The following is a 20,457-nucleotide window of genomic DNA, read 5'->3' on the forward strand; positions in this document are numbered from 1 at the left end:
AAGCCCTGGTAAGAAGCTCTGCATAACAATACCATAATACTGAAGCGAAACTAGTTTCAAAGTCCACAACAAACCCATGCGCGAGTGGCAGTTGGCGGTAAAGGTCAGAAACTACTACTTCCGGGTTACAGTAAGACTCGTATAAGCAAACTATTGGCGCCCTAAACGTCTATTTACTCACCAGACTTTAAAATCGAAATGAGCTGAATGTTAAAACACCACGCAATATAGTTCACAGAGGAGGTATGGTTTATTATTTTATTCGACGGTAGCCCGTTTGATGTTGTTGCTATGGTGATGGGGATTAACAGCGAGGCTAAAGGAAGACCATCAACCGTCTGTTAAACAACAATCAACTAATATTATCATTCCTTTAAAGAATTCATACATGGTAAGTGGGAGAGTATATTTTTCCATTGTTTAGATACGAGTAATAAAGGACTCAACTCATATGATCATGAATGTTTGTTGTGGTTTTGGCGGAAGTCGTTTGCTTTTTAACAGTATACGTTTTTCTAATAAAAGAAACTCAAGTCACATAAACCATTGAGATGAATTGTGTTGTCTGCACTAAATATAAAATACCATGAGTACATTCTCATGTAAACTGTAATAAAGCGATGCATTAAGTCATAGCAAGTGAAGAAGCAAGTAAACACGCATCTAGGCTATTTAAATCCTAGTTAAGTGAAGATAACTCATAATAATTTACAAAGCAAAACAGTTTTGCAACGGCATAATTTGTAAGCTAATACCTAAAAGCTCTTGACGTACTGAATGCTCTCATTTGTCTGCCACTAGATGTCAGCATTGGCCTCCTTGAGGTTCTTCGAGAAACAAAAGAAAGAAATCAAAAGAATGCTCTGACTGAATGTAGTTTTGGCAGGTTTCAGTAAGCTGCTTAACTGTTTTTCAACTGTTTTTGAAAACTAGCTGTCTGGTTTGAGGCTCTACAGCATCATATTGAAGATGGAGGATACTGAAATTACAGATCCATTTCAGTCAGAAGCTTTAATGTCATTAATATGCTTTTTTTAGTGTCATTTGCTCAACAATCAAAACCTTGTTATTCTTTGGGTAACAGGATACTTTCACCATCATCTACTTGCTCTGTTGTGCTCCTACACTATGTTTATTTTCCAATTCACATTCTGTCTCCTTAAGTAGTGTGCATTGATCCATCTCCATACAGACAGCATGAAATGTTTGCAGTGATAGCAGAGGGCAACAGCAGGTGTCTGAGAAAGTCTCAGCTTCCAAGAAGGGCTCTGAGAGGAAAGCCCTATTTTTCAGTGTTAGAGGTGGCAGATAAGCCCAGCTATTTCTAGTTCGATCTGGCCAGGATCATTAACCAGGAGTCTGTGATTTTGTTGTGCTGGAATGTTCATTTAGAGCCCCGCACCCTCTCAAAATGCCCTGATTCCTGCTTTCATTCCATTCAGATAAAAAAAGGGTTTTCATGATGCTTTCACTTAAGAACAACAACAACAACGGTCCTAATATAGGAGAAAAAGCTTTCCATATTTCTTCTTAGACGTACAGATGTCCTCAGGTAACTTTGGCACCAGGCAGAATGTGGGAATATAGCCCCTATGTGCTGTAGGGGGTGACTACCCGCTGAAATGTACTCTTTCAGACTGGAAAAATGCCACCAAACACTGCAGTTGTCTTGATCATGAAAATGTAGGCTAGTGTTTTAATATATCAGTTGTTTCTGTCATATTCTAGTTACAAAGCTGCACTGCACCACACTGCAAAATAATGATTTTATTACTCAGTATTTTTGTCTTGTTTTCCACTACAAATATCTAAACACTATTAACTCAAGATACATTTACTTGAGAAGCAAATTGACTTGTCTTGTCTTTTGAGAAAAAAAAAATTTGTCAGTGGGGTAAGAAAAATAAACTCAATTATCCAGGCCTTGGACCTTAATTCAGAGGGAAAACAAGATTATTTTTCTTACCCCATTGATATATTTTCTTGTTTTAAGCATAAACTTGGATACATTTTTTCAGAAAACAAGTCTTAATATATATTTTATTATTACTTTTTTGAAAAAAGTCAAGTCACATAACGTATAATGCATACGAAATTTTTTAATTCATCATTGCTTTTCCAAACAACATTTAACAAACCAAAGAAAATGAAAAAAAGACAAGAAAAGCCACAAGTCATTTTCTTTAAAGTAAATGTATATTTGATTTTTTTTAAAAATACAGTAATAGAAAAATAAAGACAATCTTCCTAAGTAAAAATATTTTCATTATGTAAATTATTTAATGTGCTGTGGGGAAAAATATTTCAACAGTCTTAACGTTTATTTTTACCTCTTGCTGACTGGTATAAGGCCTCATATGAGAGGTGATAATAACTATCAATTTCAGTACAGCACCTAGAACTTTTAGCTTTGGTACAAAACTTCACTGTGGAAATCCTAATGTGACATGGCTTTTCAGACCTGTGCCTCAGCGTATTTGTACAAAGAAGGCTGTTCATTGTCAATATTATCTCTGTCCCAGCTGACTGAGGGGTAAAAATAGCTCTTGTTTGGGGGAAAGAGGCCCTGTTAGATTCAAGATAGCTCAATTACGTTAAAGGGATTCTCTACGGTTTGAGGAATGAGAAAGCATTCGCGTTATGTTGCAGATGCACTAATGATCTGTTGTTAAATTAGTTGGGATAATGTGATGCCATGTTTGGGCTCAGTGTTGACATGTTGCTGCTATGAATTAGGGAGCATGTGGCCTGGAGGATGGATGGCATAGTGCCTAGAAATGCAACATTAAAGCACTGCCGTTCTGATATATACTGATGATGATTATCTGCCAGTTATGTCAGTTATTATGAATATTAATGAATCTTATGAGTCACTGTTGTAGGCCTGCTGTTGTTTGCTTGAGTTTTGATGTCCACTGATCAACAGTAGATTAACAGATAATTTCTCATCGCTATGCTGCTCATGGCTTTAGCTATGCCACCCTGAATTACAGCCTGTGCTATGAATTTCACCCACGAGGTGGCGCTCTGTGGGGAACAAAGATCACACCAACATACTTGCTCTCCATGTTTTGTTCAAGGGCACTTCTGAGTTGGTGTCAAGGTGAAATCAGCCACTTAATAGTGAAAAGTAGTGTGCGAATTCAAACACTATGAAGTGCGCTTTATTTTTATTATTATTATTTGTTTTGTGTTGTTGGCATACATGGTTGGACATGAAAAAAATACATTAATTCATTAATATGGAGCTTTTTATTGCTTGTCACTTTTTAACTTTGTGTGGGGTTAGGACATTGTATTAGCATTTTAGGTTTTTTTGTTATTTGTTTTCATTCTCTTTTTAGTAGTATAAATATAAAGAACCACTCCGGAATTTTTTTTATACCATCTCCCCCAGGCTCTATGAGTAGGCAATAGTATAAAGGCCCCTCCTCATCACAGGGCCCCACACAACATTTCTGGGTTGCCCCTCTAATGACGACACTATGACTTTAAAATATATTATCTGTAGTCTATTGATCTATTGATAGATCTATTGATAGTTTCGTGCAGCCCTAATGTTTGCACAAATGTGTAGCGCACAGTTTCAGGAGCAGTAGCTCCAGCAGCTGGACAACAGCTCCACATTTGCAGCGAAGCTCCCCAGGGGATCAAAGGGGTCTAAACCTCTGACCCAGCTGCCCATCTGTGTTGAGGATCAGAGCACGGCTGTTGTGACTCCCTGTCCAAGCATGAGGGTCAGATCAGTGACATTCCCCTGCCGTGCCTGGCTTGACTGTGTGTTTTGTTGTGTGTGTTGTGTTATGCACAGGATGAGCGCTTTGCCTTCCTGGCTGAGTGGTACGACCCCAGCGCTGCTCTCCTGCGACGATACCAGCTGCTCTACTACCCTAAAGATGGCTCCGTGGAGATGGTGCGTTCCTATACTCAGATTTCAGACCCTGACATCTAGCTATGTTTGACATTTGTCCATTCACATGTATGCTTCTCTTATATAGTTTGATATGAAGAACCAGCGCACCTTCCTACGGAGGACCAAGTTTGATGAGCTTCATCCAGAGGATCTGTTTGTTGGCAACCGAGTAAACATCTTTTCTCGTCAGCTGAACCTCACAGGTTATGGGGATCAATACACAGCCAACAAACTGGGCAGTAAGAAGGAGAGGTACTTGATTCCTCAACACCACTGCTGAGACAGAACTTGTCTTTCCAAACCTGTATGACTTTCTTCTGGGGGACACGAAAAATATACTTTGAAGCCAAGGAAGTCACATTGATTTCTATTTTATGGTCATAAAACAGCGAGACATATCTCTAAATATCCTCTTTTGTTTTTCACAAAAGAAAGAAAGCCATACAGGTTTGTATTGTCATGAGGTGGAGTGAATGATGACAGAATCCCTTTATCCCTTTAAAAGAAAAGTTCACACATTTTGTTTCTGTGAATTGTGGGGACATTCCATAGACTTCTATTACTTTTATACTGACCAAACAATATTTTCTATCCCCTAACCCTAAACCTACCCCTTACAGAAAACCTGTTTGCATTGTTACACTTTCAGATAAACATAATTTACTATTTTTAATAACTTTTTTCCCTCGTGGGGACCGCAGGCCGGTCCCCACAATGTCAAAAATGTCAGGTTTTACTATCCTTGTGGAGACATTTGGTCCCCACAATGTAGTATATAAGCAAGCACACACACACACACACACACACACACAAAATAAATAGTTAAAATATAAGTCATCAGTATGACTTATGCACTAGTTCCAAATCTTCTGAAGCCATGCAATAGTTTTGTGCAACAAAAGACCTACATTTAAGTCATCATTTACTGATAATACTCCCTTCCAGTAAGCTGTTATAGAGATCCAAAAATGAAAATTATGTAATAATTTACTCATCCTCAGGTTGTTCCTACCTCAAGTTTTATGTGATTCTTTCTTCTGTTGAACACAAAAGTAGATATTTAAAAATAAATAAATAAATTCTGTTAACTAAAGTTGCTGGTAGCCTTTGACTTCCATAGTGTTTTTTTCCCCATATTATGGCAGTCACTGGCTACCAGCAACCGTTTAGTAACATTCTTTAAAATATAATTTTTTGAGTTTCTCACTCAGTGAATTGAAATGAACCAGATTAGTCCGATTCATTATGAATAATGAAAGTAATATAGGTTTGGAACGGCATACATTTTTCATGTTTATTCATAAACGGCAAACGGTGGATAACTTATTGTATATCACTAGAAAAAGTCATTAGCAACCTTTTTCTGTTTTTTCCCCCGTGGTCCCTCCTCCTTAAACACCTGCTAATATAATTTTTATAAAGTGAAGATGAGCTGCTGCGTCTCCTACTAGTGAAAATCACTGAACAATGATTACTGATTTAATGAGTCAGCATGTCCTTTTTTATCTCTTATATCAATCACATTCACACAGTTTCCCACTGCTCTTTCTCTCCTTTGAGATTCATGGTGGCATGCCTTGAATATAAATTTGGGAAAGATTACAGAGGGACAGACTCAAGGCGATATGCACTCTTCAAAGTAAATTTGAGCTGGCTACTCAAATGACTGCTGTTGTTTAGTCAGAGCATCATATCTATTGCTGTGACAGCAGTGTTATCTAATGCTTAGGGTACATTTTTAATATAATTTCAAAGATTAAAGTATTCCTTTTTAAAGAAATTCTTTAGAACCGATATTAAAATGTAACTAGGCTTTCAGATTAAAATGATGATAACTCAATGAAAACCTTGTTAGATTTTCAGTGACTTATGATTATGTTTATCAACCAGCCTTTGTAAAGTCTGACAGCAGCAGTTGTCGATTTGTGCTTCACAGTAATTGGCATTTGCTGTGTATTTTCCTTTGAGCTCTAAACTGAAAATAATAACAAGAGCTAAATATACATGCTGCTGAATAGCTACATTATGGATGAGGTGTCTTTGTCTTAGATAGGCCTATATGTGTGCCTGTGTTTAATTATTTTTCTGCGCAAAAAGTGGCATCTTTGTCTATCTTTCAAAAACTTCTTCCCTATAAATCTCTAAACATGTAATGAAATGCTATGTAGTATTAAATCTAGGGTTCCAAAATCCAATACATGCACACATACACACACTCAATTACTCACTCATTAAATCAAATTATTCAAAACAAATACCATTGTACAAGTTACAATTTATATCTAATTTGTTGATACTTTGGTTCATCCCTGGCATCCCTTCTTACTTTTTATACTCATGTCTTGTGTCTTCTTTAGGACTTTGGCTATGATTAAGCCAGACGCTGTTCCAAAAGTTGGCAACATTATTCAGATGATTTATGATGCCAACCTTATAGTCACAAAAGCCAAAATGACCAAACTTACATGGTAAGTCATTTATGTTTTAATTAACAGACTTAAGACATAATTATATTGGTAGCAGTACTTCAGCAAAATTTCAGTAGTTACAAAGAAAAGGAGGCCTCTGGAATTCTTGCTTAAAGGGATACTCCACCCCAAAATGAAAATTTTGTCATTAATCACTTACCCCCATGTCGTTCCAAACCCGTAAAAGCTTTGTTCGTCTTCGGAACACAATTTAAGATATTTTGGGTGAAAACCGGGAGGCTTGTGACTCTCAGATTGACTGCCAAGTAAATTACACTGTCAAGGTCCAGAAAAGTATGAAAGACGTTGTCAGAATAGTCCATCTGCCATCAGTGGTTCAACCGTAATGTTATGAAGCGACGAGAATACTTTTTGTATGCGAAGAAAACAAAAAGAATGACTTTATTCAACAATTCGTCTCCTCTGTGTCTCTCCGCATCACTGTACCGCCATTTTGGAGAATAACCACTGAACGCAAGCAACGTACGCTCTTCTGTGTCACAGGCGACACACGGATACGTTTTCTACGTGTATTTACGCTTTGATTTGAACAAAAACAGCGCATCCCTGCAGCGCGGCTGACACAGAAGAGCGTACGTTGCTTGCGTTCAGTGGTTATTCTCCAAAATGGCGCTACAGTGATGCGGAGAGACACAGAGGAGACGAATTGTTGAATAAAGTCATTCTTTTTGTTTTCTTCGCATAAAAAAAGTATTCTCGTCGCTTCATAACATTACGGTTGAACCACTGATGGCAGATGGACTATTCTGACAATGTCTTTCATACTTTTCTGGACCTTGACAGTGTAATTTACTTGGCAGTCAATAGGACAGTCACAAGCCTCCTGGTTTTCACCCAAAATATTATAAATTGTGTTCCGAAGAAGAAACAAGCTTTTAGGGGTTTGGAACGACATGGGGGTAAATGATTAATGACAAAATTTTCATTTTCGGGTGGAGTATCCCTTTAAGTCAGTTTACGACTAATTATGCAAATGAGGTGTTTCAGTAACCCTAGAGTGATTTCTCAGAACTTGTAATGGGTGGATTTGACAAAGTCACTTCTTCAGGAAAAAAAAAAAAAGTATATCACAGCAAAAATCATGCACTGCTTGCTCTGTATGTTAACCTGTATATCACTGGCATGCGTTTGTTCTTCTCGGAGACCCCGATCATTTTTAGCACACACAGATTAAGTCAGGAAAGAAAGATAAAAATGTTGCACACTCTGTGTTCTGTATTCTGAAAGAATTTACAGTGTAAAGCTACAGAGCATCTCATTAGTAGCTGCCTTTGCACAGTACCAGGAATGGATTACATTCACAGCACAATGCAGCAATTATTAACTGAAGTAGTGAGAAGGGAGAGCGTTAGAGAAAAGAGGCAGTGTTTAAAGTTCCAGATGCAGATATTATTTCTTTGGCCTGTTTTGTAAAGGTCAATGTATGGTTTGCAAAAATTGTGGTAATATGGGCATGGGTAGACTAAAAGTTAGAGATCTGGATCTATCATCTATCACAAAGACTGTGTGTTCAGTCACAGGGAGAAGTGACCAAGATCTGGGGAGTTACTGAAGTCACAATTTTCACAAAGTTTAGTGGATTTGACCTTCAGATGAGAGGAGTTGTTAGGAGAAAATCTGAGGACATTTACAGGTGGTTTCAGAGTAAAATGACTTTAAAGGGCTTAGTAACCTTGTGTGTTCATAACTACAAATATAAAAAGGGGTAATAAAAAAGCGCCATTCAGGATGAGCCAAGCAGAGCATGAAGCTTTATATATGCAATATACGATATTAAGTTAAAGGGGTCCTATTATGCTTTTTCACTTTTTCAACTTTAGTTAGTCTGTAATGTTGCTGTTTGAGCATAAAAAAGACCTGCAAAGCTCAAAGTCCAATTCAAAAGGAGATATTTTATTGAACAGAAATCACTTTTCAAAAACTACAACGAACGACTCGTTTGGACTACAACGCATATTTTCCGGGATTTGTGATATCACGAATATCGATGAATAGGACGAGACCTGGTTGAGCTGCACTAGAGAAGGCAACGATTGTTATCACAATGTCGGAGACACGCTAGCTTTCCCAAGGCAGACGAACTTAGAGTGGTTACAATCATCCGGGTTTAAATCGCGCTCAAATTGATTTGATTTTGACGCAATATTTACACTGAAGCTCACAGGCGGCTATGGTAAGGGGCATGACATTTCCCGACCAGGCGCCGAATGCTGCCAATCACAACACACACTGGCCCAGCTAACCAATCACAGCACATTTCGTATTTCAGAAGGCAGGCCTTCATTTGATACAGGAACTATTTGAGCCGTTCATGCCAGACTGGGGAGAGAGGTGTTTGTAATAATGTGTATGTGAAAAATAATGTGTTTTTCGAACAACCTAGTATGAGATCCTGTTCTAGTACACCCCCGAAACAAAATCAAGACTTTGTAGAAGAGCATAATAGGACCCCTTTAACTTCAACCAAGGCTAAAATGAGCTAAATGTATATTTTTCCCCCCACATAAAAAAACTTTAAGGTAAAATGATAAAAAAATAAAGTCTGTACATCAGTAGTTATTTTAGTGCATTTGCTATGTAAACATCATAACAAACATATGGAAAAAGAAAGCCCAAGGCAGTGTTATTTTAGTATTATTTATATAATACTAAATTTTTACTTAAATTTTATATATTTTTTAATTTTGTAATTTTGGTCACTTTTGTCATTTTTATTAGTTTTTTGTATTTTATATGGATTTAATTATTTTTTATTTCAGTTTCAGTATTTATATTATATATTTTATTTTCAGTTTCATTACAATTCCCAAAAACATTTTTAATAGTTGTTAATAGTTTAATGGTTTTAGTTTTAGTTAACAATAACAGCACTTGCCCAACAACATGCACCATTTTAAAAAAATATATTCAAGGGAAGTCAGATAATTTTGTGTCAGTCATAATAGCTTATGATTGTATCCAATGTTATTTGGATTATGATCCAAATAACATTTGGAGATCTTTTGGATGTCCTTGTATATTTGTAGACACCCCATCTGTGCTAAACCATTTCACAGTAAATTAACATTTATGTATTTGGCTGAAAATATGATCCAAAATGGCTACAGTGAATTCTGAAGGTTAATCTTTCCTTTTCGTCTTGAAATATGCTGACATGGAGAGTTTCTCTGATAGACTGTTGTTTTAGCCTGGTCAGGTTTTGCTGCTTTAACCTTTCCTCAAAGTAGCAAGCAGCTGTTCATTGACAGAGACAGTCTTTGTCAGAGAATGAAGATGTGGAAGTTGTGTTAAGCATATTATCTCATTTCTTGGACTAGTTGGCGCGTCATCAAATTAATAAATGATAGAATTACAACAAAAGGGTAATATGAAGATGAAACTTTTAGTTCCTTAATTTCGTATTCTATTTCACTATAGGGGTCAGTCAAGAGATGGTGGGGTTTGAAGATCACTTATTAACCCTGTGTTCTTTTATGGCTTTCTTACAGGAAGCAGGCAGCAGACTTTTACATGGAACATCAGTCAAAGTCTTTTTTCAAGTGAGTCTTTCCTGAGTCAATGATTGACTTATATGTAAGGGCTGCTTTTGAAGGAGACTCTGACACCTGAACCAGATTGTCACAGTGACTTTGGCATGACTTTGCATTACACTGCGTGTTTTTAACCGCAAATTTAATCATAAACACCATAGCAAAAGTTGCTAAAGCCAGTTGTCTTCTTCAACAACAGTAATTTGGTGCAGTTTGTGAGCTCCGGTCCCGTGGTTGCTATGGAGCTGATGGGAAATGAGGCAGTGACAACCTGGAGAAAAGTTCTGGGTCCGACTGATTCTGGCGTGGCACAAAAAGATGCAGCGAATAGTCTCAGAGGCCAGTTTGGTACCGATGGCACTAAGAATGCAGGACATGGGTCAGACTCATTGGCATCTGCTGCACGGGTAACAAAAAAGCAACTGTCAATAGCAATTAATCAAGCCTACAATCTTGTGTTGATCATTTTTTCCCAGTGATATGCTAATAAAGGCAAAGGAAATGATTGGGTTATGTGTTTTTAATTATACTATATAGGAGCTGGAGTTCTTCTTCCCTTCTACTACTGGTCACGGTCCCTCCAACACAGCAAAGTACTCAGACTGCACCTGCTGTATCATTAAACCTCATGCCATCTCAGAAGGTAAACCCACCCACCCACCAACCCACACACACACACACACACACACACACAGTGATGATGTAATTATCATGTCTAATCAGGTGTCTTTGAAATAACCTATTATAGATGAGATATAGCATAGTTAATTATTTGCTATTTGTAATGTGCTGTTAGTAGTGTATTATTAACCCATCTCTGTTTATAAGTGCACTGGTAAGACACTCCTGGTATGTCATAGCCCATCATTCCCATCCTAGTTACTCAGGCTATATTCTCTTAAATGCTGGTCCAGGAGTTTATCTAATAGTTACTCAAAACCTTGCCATGCAACATGTGTGAGTGCCATTAGATCATATCAAGCTGTTTCACTTTGTACATGAAAGCAGCACATATTTGATTTAGCCTCCACATTAACAGGTTACTGCTCACATTGGGAGAGTAAGAAGCTTGGTGAAGCATGGCAAAAGTGTTGGTGCAACTGCCAGGGTTCCAGCATTCTGGAAATATCAGAAAAATTTAAAACCAGACCTGGAAAGTCATGAAAATTTCAAAAATAATTACGCAATTTCCAGATTATGGCTCTAAAATATTTTTGTACTATATTCTACATACAGTATATACATTGTCATATATATTTTGGGTAACACTTTAATTTTAAGGTGTCCTTGTTACACGTTACATGTACTTACTATTATAATTATAAATTATGCATAATTACATGCAAATAACCTTAAGCCACACCCTAACCAAATAGTAAGTACATGTAGTTAATTAATATTATTCGGTACTTAACTGTTTACACTGTAACAAGGACCCCTTAAAATAGAGTGTAACGGTTAACCATATTTTCCATCTGGGAATGGGAATGTTGCGTAGGTAGAGTGCCAAACTTGCTCAGAAACCATAGTTATGGCTGTTTTGTTGTGGCCTGTCGCTACAGAGCAAATTACTCACTCATTGTTGGAAAAAAAGACATCTGTCAATGATAGGCATACAACCAATACTTTCTGTTCAGTAAATCTGATTGAATCCAGACACATTTGACTGTTTATTATATTCTGTTATGTTCAGTGTAGATTAATTACCATTTACTTTTAAAAGTGGTCTTTTAAAGACCTCAAGTAAAATAGACCAGGCCAATGAAGAATTTTAAAAACTACTCTTCCAAAAACAAAAAAAGTCTCCTTTTCAAAGTGAACCCAAAGTGGTGAGTTTGGTGGAAGTGTAGAAACCCAGTTCTCATGAATGAAAAGAGCAGTTTAGGTAGCGAAGGTGCTACTTCAGAGTCATTTGATCCTTTCGTGATTGTCTTCTCCTTATGTAACTGTCTTCATTCCCTCCTGGCCTAGTGCTGTTTTGCTTGTTATATGTTGACGAGTATAAAACCCCTAAAGCCAGTGTGTACTCTTAACCAAGCCTTCTCCAAATCCGTCTCCTGATCCCTGTTCATGGAGCATGCCGCCAGGGCACTGACCTGTGAAATCTCAAATCCTCTCAATAGGCTTGAGGTAGATATTTCACATAGTGGTTGTGGACTAAGCAGGCCCCAAGTTGGTTTTGTACATTGCTGTGGGCTGATTAACCTGTAGGGAATGTTACACATAAACACACAGAGCCCCAAAAACAGACGAACACAAAAAATACATGCTTCAAGACCTTCCGCAGTTTTGACACACATTATATGTTGGTTTCAATCCTTCACTTTGAATGTCCTTTTCATGTTGCATGTCTCAGTCTCATCAAAATTGTTCAAGAACATTCAGAAATGTCAGATTGTATTGAAAGAAGAACACTGAAGTCTTATGGTCTCTCTTTTTGCTTTTACCCAACATCATTTCGCCTGTTAGCATTGTGTCAACTCTCTATTAGTCACCAAATTTTCCATCCAATCGCACACCCACACTCATATTCCAGCTATCAACCTCCCCCTGCAGTGCATCTGCTCTCTGGACCTCCATCAAAAGTGCTGGCAACCAGTGATTTAAAGAGGATTGCAGTCCTGATTACGTTTTGATTGGTGGTCTAGAGCCCACCAGCTTTGCGAAAGGAGTAAATAAAAATAGCCAGTAATGAAAGTCCCCGCTGAGAGAGTGGCTACATGATTGTTATTAGACAGATTATTTGGCAACCGCTCTGTTCATTTGTTCAGGATAGTCATGTGGCTTGGTTCACCTTGTGTTGTAACATTACTTTTGGATTAAAGACTACAATAGCATGTTGTTCGCATCCCTCAACTGTATTTTCACTCGAAACCAGTCTCTGTGAAATGTCGCGTTGCATAAGACTGGATTGTGTAATTGTATGTTTTCCGTTTCTCGTCACAAGGCCGTCATCACCCATGTAAATTTTGCCCTGAACCCTTAAGAATTTTAGCAGCAGCACTGCTACAAATTAAAAACATGCACAATATATTGTGCATTTTATTGTATATTCTAAAGTTTAGAAGTTTGGGGTCGGTAAGATTTTTTTTATGTTCTTGAAGTCCTTTATGCTCACCAAGAATGCATTTATTTGATCAAACATATAGTAAAAATGGTAAAATTATGAAGTATTATTACAATTCAAAATATTTGCTTTCTATTTTATATATATTTTAACAGCTTCAGTGTCACATGAATCTTCAGAAATGATTCTAATATGCTGATTTGATGCTCAAGAACTATTTCGAATTATTATCAATGTTGACATTGGTTAAGCTGCTTAATATTTGTGTGGAAACCCAGTGTGGACAAACATTTGTGTGGAAACTGCTGCATTTCTTTTTCTCCGGATGCTTTGATAAAGAGAACGTTTAAAATAATAGCATTTATTCTGAAATATCATTTTTTTGTAAAATTACAAAATTATTTAGCATCCTTGCTGAATAGCAACTTTCTCTGTTCTTTTAATAGATTACAATGATTAACCTAGTGTGAAGTGAGTTTCTCTAGATGGTTAATGTTGTCTTCAAGGTCAGTGGGAAATGGCTTAAACTTTGGTCACCATTCATTAATGTATTCTGAGATTCACGCCATACGGTTCAAAGTCTATAACACTAAAGTTAGCTGTAGCTGGATGCATCTATAAAAGTCCAGCCTGTTATATTAGACATTCAAAGCAGATTTGACTTCCTTTCGAAAGTACTGGCCAAAATCACTTTAACAATGTGAAGTTTTAAGCATTTGTAAATGTCCTCCAATGAATCCTTATTTTTTAAACTGAAACGTCTCAGCTAATAGAAAAGCAGTTTGATTTGTTTTGAACTAGCTCATGACTGGAATAGACAAATGTGTAGCCAGGCAGTGCTGATACCATTGCCTAGCAACAGGGCTGATTGTGTCTGGAAGCTGCTGTTAGAATTGGAACCTTTAGGGTCACCGGTAATGCCGAGGGAGGGTGAGATGTGTGAAGATGTCATTTATGTGACAAAAGAAAATTCTCTAGGGCAGTTGCTATGGTGCATGGCCATACTGCATTACTAATTTCTCTCTAATTTCTTATAAAAGATTAAAGATGTAATTTTAAATATGGAAATGTTAAACAGGTTGTCTGTCCTTGCCCTTTTCAGCTATTGAAATATGAGTGAAATCACATTTAATTTGTGCTGTGTAGTATTTGCCCTTTCTCTTAAGGATATGAGAGAAAAAACACTGCAAATTGAATTGCCTGAAATATGTTAAATGTTCTGATTAAATATGTGTTTTGGAAACGTAATGCATAGTTTATTTTGTACTACTTGCTGAAATTGAGACCACAAACTCCTAATTCAGTGCTAATGGATACATACCCCACTGTGCCCTTTATTAATACAGTCTCTCAGCACTCAGTCCAAAGGCGCAGACTTAGAAATTCACTCTCGCGTTATTGAGATCAAAGTCTGTCCTTTGAAGTCACTCCTTCATGATCTTGTGAACTGTTTGTTGGCCTTTAACTCTGCATGATCATATCGGTTAAACAGAAGGTCAAAAGTCTTATTTGCCACTTAACCGATGCAGCCAATGCAACATATAGTTGTTTAATTGCAGGGACAGTCACCCTAGAGCAAGGGCGCATAGTCGATAGAGCAGGATCACATGAGTTCCTAGGTCACTGCTACTTGGTTTTGAACTTGAAACCTTCTCAAATCCTTAATCATTAGACTTCCATCTAATGATTAGTCTGCTCTTAGAAGTGCAAGTTATTTCCAAAAACATGTGAATATACCCTGTACTATACTTATACTTTGCTGTCCTTAAAGGGAAAACCTCAATTTTGCGGTGTTAAAATATATTTATTAGTATTACACGCTTTACCTATAACTGTAATATTCATTAAAAAAAATATTTATTTATTAAGCCTGAAAAATTCCCTTAATGTAAGGATTTAATCTTCATTTTTTAAATTGTTTTTATTATAATTCTTTAAATGATTTATTATTTATAAATAAAATAAATAAATGTATTTATTTATTAAATAAATTGAATAAATGTATTATTTATTATATCTTCTGTATTATAGACATTATACAGTTTCATATGTGGAGAATACAGTTTTATATGTGGAGAATGATTTAAAATACTTAAGTCTTGCAATTGAAGTTCTATATATGATTTCGAGAGATATTTATAAAATGTACTATTGTATTCAAGACAGTTAGTTTTAATCTTTCTTTTTTTTTTCTTTTTTTTTTTTTCAGCGTTGACGGGAAAGATTCTTAAGTCAATTATAGAAAATGGATTTGAGATATCTGCCCTACAAATGGTACGTATTTTAGTTAAATTTTTTAGCGAATAATGTTGGCGAGTAAAGAAACACATTGAATGTTACAATTAGATGAAGTGGTCACACTTTACTTTAAGGTCCAATTCTCACCTTTAACAAACAATTAACTACAACTTTTGACTTAATAAACTCCCATTGCTGCTTATTAACTTATTATAGTTAGTAAGTTAGTTTTTAAGTTTAGGTATTGGGTAGGATTAGGGATGTAGAATATTGTCATGCAGAATATGTGTTTTATAAGTACTAATAATCAGCCAATCTGTTAATAATATGCATGCTAATAACCAACTAGTCAATAGTGAGAATTGGTCCCTATACTAAAGTGTTACTGATGAAGCTTACATATAATAATAATAATACTTTTATTAACATACAAACTGTATTTTAAAATAATAAAGTTGACATAATTTTTTTTTTTTTAAAGATATACATATTTTATGGATATTAGATCAGTTCTCTTTAACAGAACAAATGACCAAACTAATAGCAATCTAAGAGAAGTGAAAATAGAGTCTCTCTATGAACCAAGGGCAAACACAATTATGTTTCCCTTTGGTGTAACCTGACCCCGTCATCGACCATGCGATCTGCCACCAGATCAGTAGCCTCCCACATCTCCAAATGAGTCCTCTGCTGACCAAATACAGCGCTGTAGCTTTGTCACCTGACCCTGCTGAAAATAGTGTACAGAGGATGCCCCTGGGCTAGAGTGGATCAATGAAGGTTTTGTTACTATTAGAAAGCATGTATGTCCAGGGCTGGGTTGGTGGTCAATAAAATAATATCAGACAGTGATAATGGTCTTTTGGAATAGTTGGCTTAGAGATTTTATCTCTAGTGTGTTGGATAGCCCACTCAAATGGGTCATTTTCCAGTCAAAAATTATTAATACGTTGATTTTGTTTGTGAAAATAAATATTCTTGCTGCTTTATCCTGAATGATGGAATCATTATAATATTATATTGTCATTTATAATGTTATATCTTGATTTTTAAGTGTTAAGTTTGTTTTTATTCAGTAATCAAATTGATTTGGTTTTATTACAGTTCAACATGGATCGAGTAAATGCTGAGGAGATTTTGGAGGTTTATAAAGGGGTTGTAGCCGAGTATACTGTAAGTATATGTTGCTGCACTTTCTTCTATGATTTCAGTCCACTAAAGAAAATGTAATTTTAGTACTATGCACTGACATTTAATTTAATCATTTGATACAGTGCACTTATATACTTGTTGATAGTACAACTAAACCTGTCCCTGACCTTAACCATATCCCAACTCAATAGTGTGTTTGTGTTTTGCATATAAAAAGAATATCGGACAGTGATAATGGTCTTTTGGAATAGTTGGCTTAGAGATTTTATCTCTAGTGTGTTGGATAGCCCACTCAAATGGGTCATTTTCCAGTCAAAAATGATTAATACGTTGATTTTGTTTGTGAAAATAAATATTCTTGCTGCTTTATCCTGAATGATGGAATCATTATAATATTATATTGTCATATATAATGTTATATCTTGATTTTTAAGTGTTAAGTTTGTTTTTATTCAGTAATCAAATTGATTTGGTTTTATTACAGTTCAACATGGATCGAGTAAATGCGGAGGAGATTTTGGAGGTTTATAAAGGGGTTGTAGCTGAGTATACTGTAAGTATATGTTGCTGCACTTTCTTCTATGATTTCAGTCCACTAAAGAAAATGTCATTTTAGTACTATGCACTGACATTTAATTTAATCATTTGATACAGTGCACTTATATACTTGTTGATAGTACAACTAAACCTGTCCCTGACCTTAACCATATCCCAACTCAATAGTGTGTTTGTGTTTTGCAATACCACACGAATACAGTAAGTACATTGTACCTAACAATTCATCGTTTTATTTATATAAGTGCATAAAATAAAGTGAGCCAAAAGCATTAATAACCCCCTTATTTATTATGCCTACTATATAGTAGTCAATTCAAAGGTCCATACAAAGAAGTTCAGTTTTTCCTTTTCTAGCTCACATGTGATTCCAGTTATGCTTAATTATTCATTTAGAGAAGGCGTAGTCGCCAAAGCATGTCGTAACCACATGTGCACCTGTCTCCTGCAAACCTCGAATACTCACCTCATGGCAATTTCCCTGTTCTGGGTACAGTGTTATAAAGTGAGCCAAAAGCATTAATAGCCCCCTTATTTGTTATGCCTACTATATAGTAGTCAATTCAAAGGTCCATACAAAGAAGTTCAGTTTTTCCTTTTATAGCTCACATGTGATTCCAGTTATGCTTAATTATTCATTTAGAGAAGGCGTAGTCGCCAAAGCATGTCGTAACCACATGTGCACCTGTCTCCTGCAAACCTCGAATACTCACCTCATGGCAATTTCCCTGTTCTGGGTACAGTGTTACGTCACAGTACATGGAATTTCGGTTCAGGGGAACAACCTTCACATTCCTGTTGGCTATTAAGCTTCAATCGCTCTAGTCTTTTGAATTTCAGCCGAATAGCAATCATTTATTCTGATAACTTCTGCACAAGTCTTTTAGACCAAATATAAGCCAATTTCGGTTCTGGGTCATTGAAGCCAGAGGCTATTTTGGAGTCTGTTGCCATGAAAACGGTCTCATCAACATATTGATTGCCTCACAATCACCAAAGCACAAGTCTGCACACTGCAGGTGCAAAGTGCCCATGAAACACTTGCATTGAGCTTGCCGCTTCTATAACAGTGTGAGTTTAAACATTACTCTAGTCTTTTGAATTTCAGCCGAATAGCAATCATTTATTCTGATAACGTCTGCACAAGTCTTTTAGACCAAATATAAGCCAATTTCGGTTCTGGGTCATTGAAGCCAGAGGCTATTTTGGAGTCTGTTGCCATGAAAACGGTCTCATCAACATATCGATTGCCTCACAATCACCAAAGCACAAGTCTGCACACTGCAGGTGCAAAGTGCCCATGAAACACTTGCATTGAGCTTGCCGCTTCTATAACAGTGTGAGTTTAAACATTGAGAGAGTGGGAACTAATGATAGTGTTCTGCAAAAATACATTAGTAAAGTAATTGAATTGTCTTACTCTGGCTGCTGGAACAAAGTGCACCAGTGCCAAGCAGATCTTATCGTGATACTTTAACACAGTTCAGTACAAAGAACAACACCTTTTTCTCTCTTCAATGCTGACTTTTAGAACTTGTGAAGTTTCTGTGGAGTTAGAATATAGTGAACACCGTGATCTTCCCAATATTGTATTATGTATTTTGCAACATGTTTCCATGTCATCACTCAATGACGACTCCTCTTATTATGTAATATATGGCAAAGCCTTTGGTAATAATTTTATAATAAACTAAAATATAATCTCCACTATTAGCATAAACCTTTTAAGAACATAAAAGCAATTGCATTCAAATACTCAATAATATATATATATATATATATATATATATATATATATATATATATATTCCCTGTCATCATTGCATCATGTCATTGTCATATCATTGTAACAGCACTGCTCATATTGGGTTGTGGAGGTTGTGGTTACATGCACACTGATAATGAAGTGCAGATTTCGAGGAAAATGGGGAAGCTCTTTAATTCTTCTTTATCTTCATTGTTTAACCATAACCTCTCTTTTAACTTTTAACTTCTCTTAAAAATAAAGGTTCTTTGCATTTATGGTTTTATGGTTCAAAATTGTTCTTCCATGGCATTGCTTTTTTTAACAGTTACTCATGATAATTTAGTGGTTATATAGCATTTGCGATTTTTGTGTTGTATATGTCAGAAATGTTTGATTTTGAAATATTACATTTTGAAGGAATATACATTGTTAACAGGTTTATCGTAAAGGCTTCATGTCTTTGAGATCTAAAAATGGTTAAAGCTGCCATTCAAAAAAAAAAAACGTATCTAAAACTGCTTATTATTTTTGAAATCTAAAATTAAAAAGTTGCCATTGTGGACACCGTAACTATATGTGAAAGTGGCTCATGGGTTGTTTAGTGATCTGTGCATGATGAACACTTCACATTCACCCCCACAAAGTTATACATGCCAAAAACAGAGGCCATCTCATCAAACCAGATTAACAGAGAATGAGAACTAGTCTTGTTGCAGATTACCTGTTCCAAGAACAATAGCAACAATTGTTTGCTTTGACATCCTTTAATTTATATATTTATTAAGAGGCACACTGGTAACTTGAGTCCTCCAGCTGCTCCAATGTCTTCCCAAGGTCTGTTCAGATAATAAGCTCTTTCATTGGTACAGGCAGGTAGACTGAGGGGAGTCGTTAACTCTTGACTGCTTGTGTTGCAGAATATGGTGGATGAACTTTGTTCCGGACCTTGCATGGCCCTGGAGATCCATGCTACCGACGCACCCAGAACCTTTCGGGAGTTCTGTGGACCCGCAGACCCTGTGAGTAACAAGATGGTTCAGTCTTGTTATAATGTGTATTTATTTCCTTGAGGTTTCCCCCAAGAAAGCTTAAATTATGCATTTATACCCACAATCATTGCATAAATATATATATATATATATATATATATATATTCCCTGTCATCATTGCATCATGTCATTGTCATATCATTGTAACAGCACTGCTCATATTGGGTTGTGGAGGTTGTGGTTACATGCACACTGATAATGAAGTGCAGATTTCGAGGAAAATGGGGAAGCTCTTTAATTCTTCTTTATCTTCATTGTTTAACCATAACCTCTCTTTTAACTTTTAACTTCTCTTAAAAATAAAGGTTCTTTGCATTTATGGTTTTATGGTTCAAAATTGTTCTTCCATGGCATTGCTTTTTTTAACAGTTACTCATGATAATTTAGTGGTTATATAGCATTTGCGATTTTTGTGTTGTATATGTCAGAAATGTTTGATTTTGAAATATTACATTTTGAAGGAATATACATTGTTAACAGGTTTATCGTAAAGGCTTCATGTCTTTGAGATCTAAAAATGGTTAAAGCTGCCATTCAAAAAAAAAAAACGTATCTAAAACTGCTTATTATTTTTGAAATCTAAAATTAAAAAGTTGCCATTGTGGACACCGTAACTATATGTGAAAGTGGCTCATGGGTTGTTTAGTGATCTGTGCATGATGAACACTTCACATTCACCCCCACAAAGTTATACATGCCAAAAACAGAGGCCATCTC

The 20,457-nt window shown here is 36.2% G+C and overlaps 1 protein-coding gene across 1 annotated transcript; it reads left to right on the forward strand.

Annotated features, from left to right (window-relative positions):
• Positions 1-98: 98 nt before the first annotated feature.
• LOC107590639 (nucleoside diphosphate kinase 7-like) lies at positions 99-19,791 on the forward strand. The gene is made up of 10 exons (XM_016279514.1): positions 99-391; positions 3,812-3,913; positions 3,999-4,165; positions 6,271-6,381; positions 9,891-9,941; positions 10,132-10,339; positions 10,470-10,575; positions 15,209-15,273; positions 16,342-16,410; positions 19,609-19,791. The coding sequence occupies exons 1-10, from the start codon at positions 389-391 to the stop codon at positions 19,759-19,761; spliced, it is 1,035 nt and encodes a 344-aa protein (XP_016135000.1). The 5' UTR covers positions 99-388; the 3' UTR covers positions 19,762-19,791.
• Positions 19,792-20,457: the final 666 nt, after the last annotated feature.

This window comes from Sinocyclocheilus grahami, unplaced genomic scaffold (genome assembly GCF_001515645.1).
Source record: "Sinocyclocheilus grahami isolate Dianchi unplaced genomic scaffold, SAMN03320097.WGS_v1.1 scaffold131.1, whole genome shotgun sequence".
Lineage (NCBI taxonomy): Eukaryota > Metazoa > Chordata > Actinopteri > Cypriniformes > Cyprinidae > Sinocyclocheilus > Sinocyclocheilus grahami.

What these genes read in the sequence shown, in the direction of transcription:
- LOC107590639 (XM_016279514.1), top strand. An exon ending in CATTGGCATCTGCTGCACGG is followed by an intron (nt 10,340 to 10,469) that starts GTAACAAAAAAG and finishes TATACTATATAG; the next exon opens with GAGCTGGAGTTCTTCTTCCC. An exon ending in ACCTCATGCCATCTCAGAAG is followed by an intron (nt 10,576 to 15,208) that starts GTAAACCCACCC and finishes TTTTTTTTTCAG; the next exon opens with CGTTGACGGGAAAGATTCTT.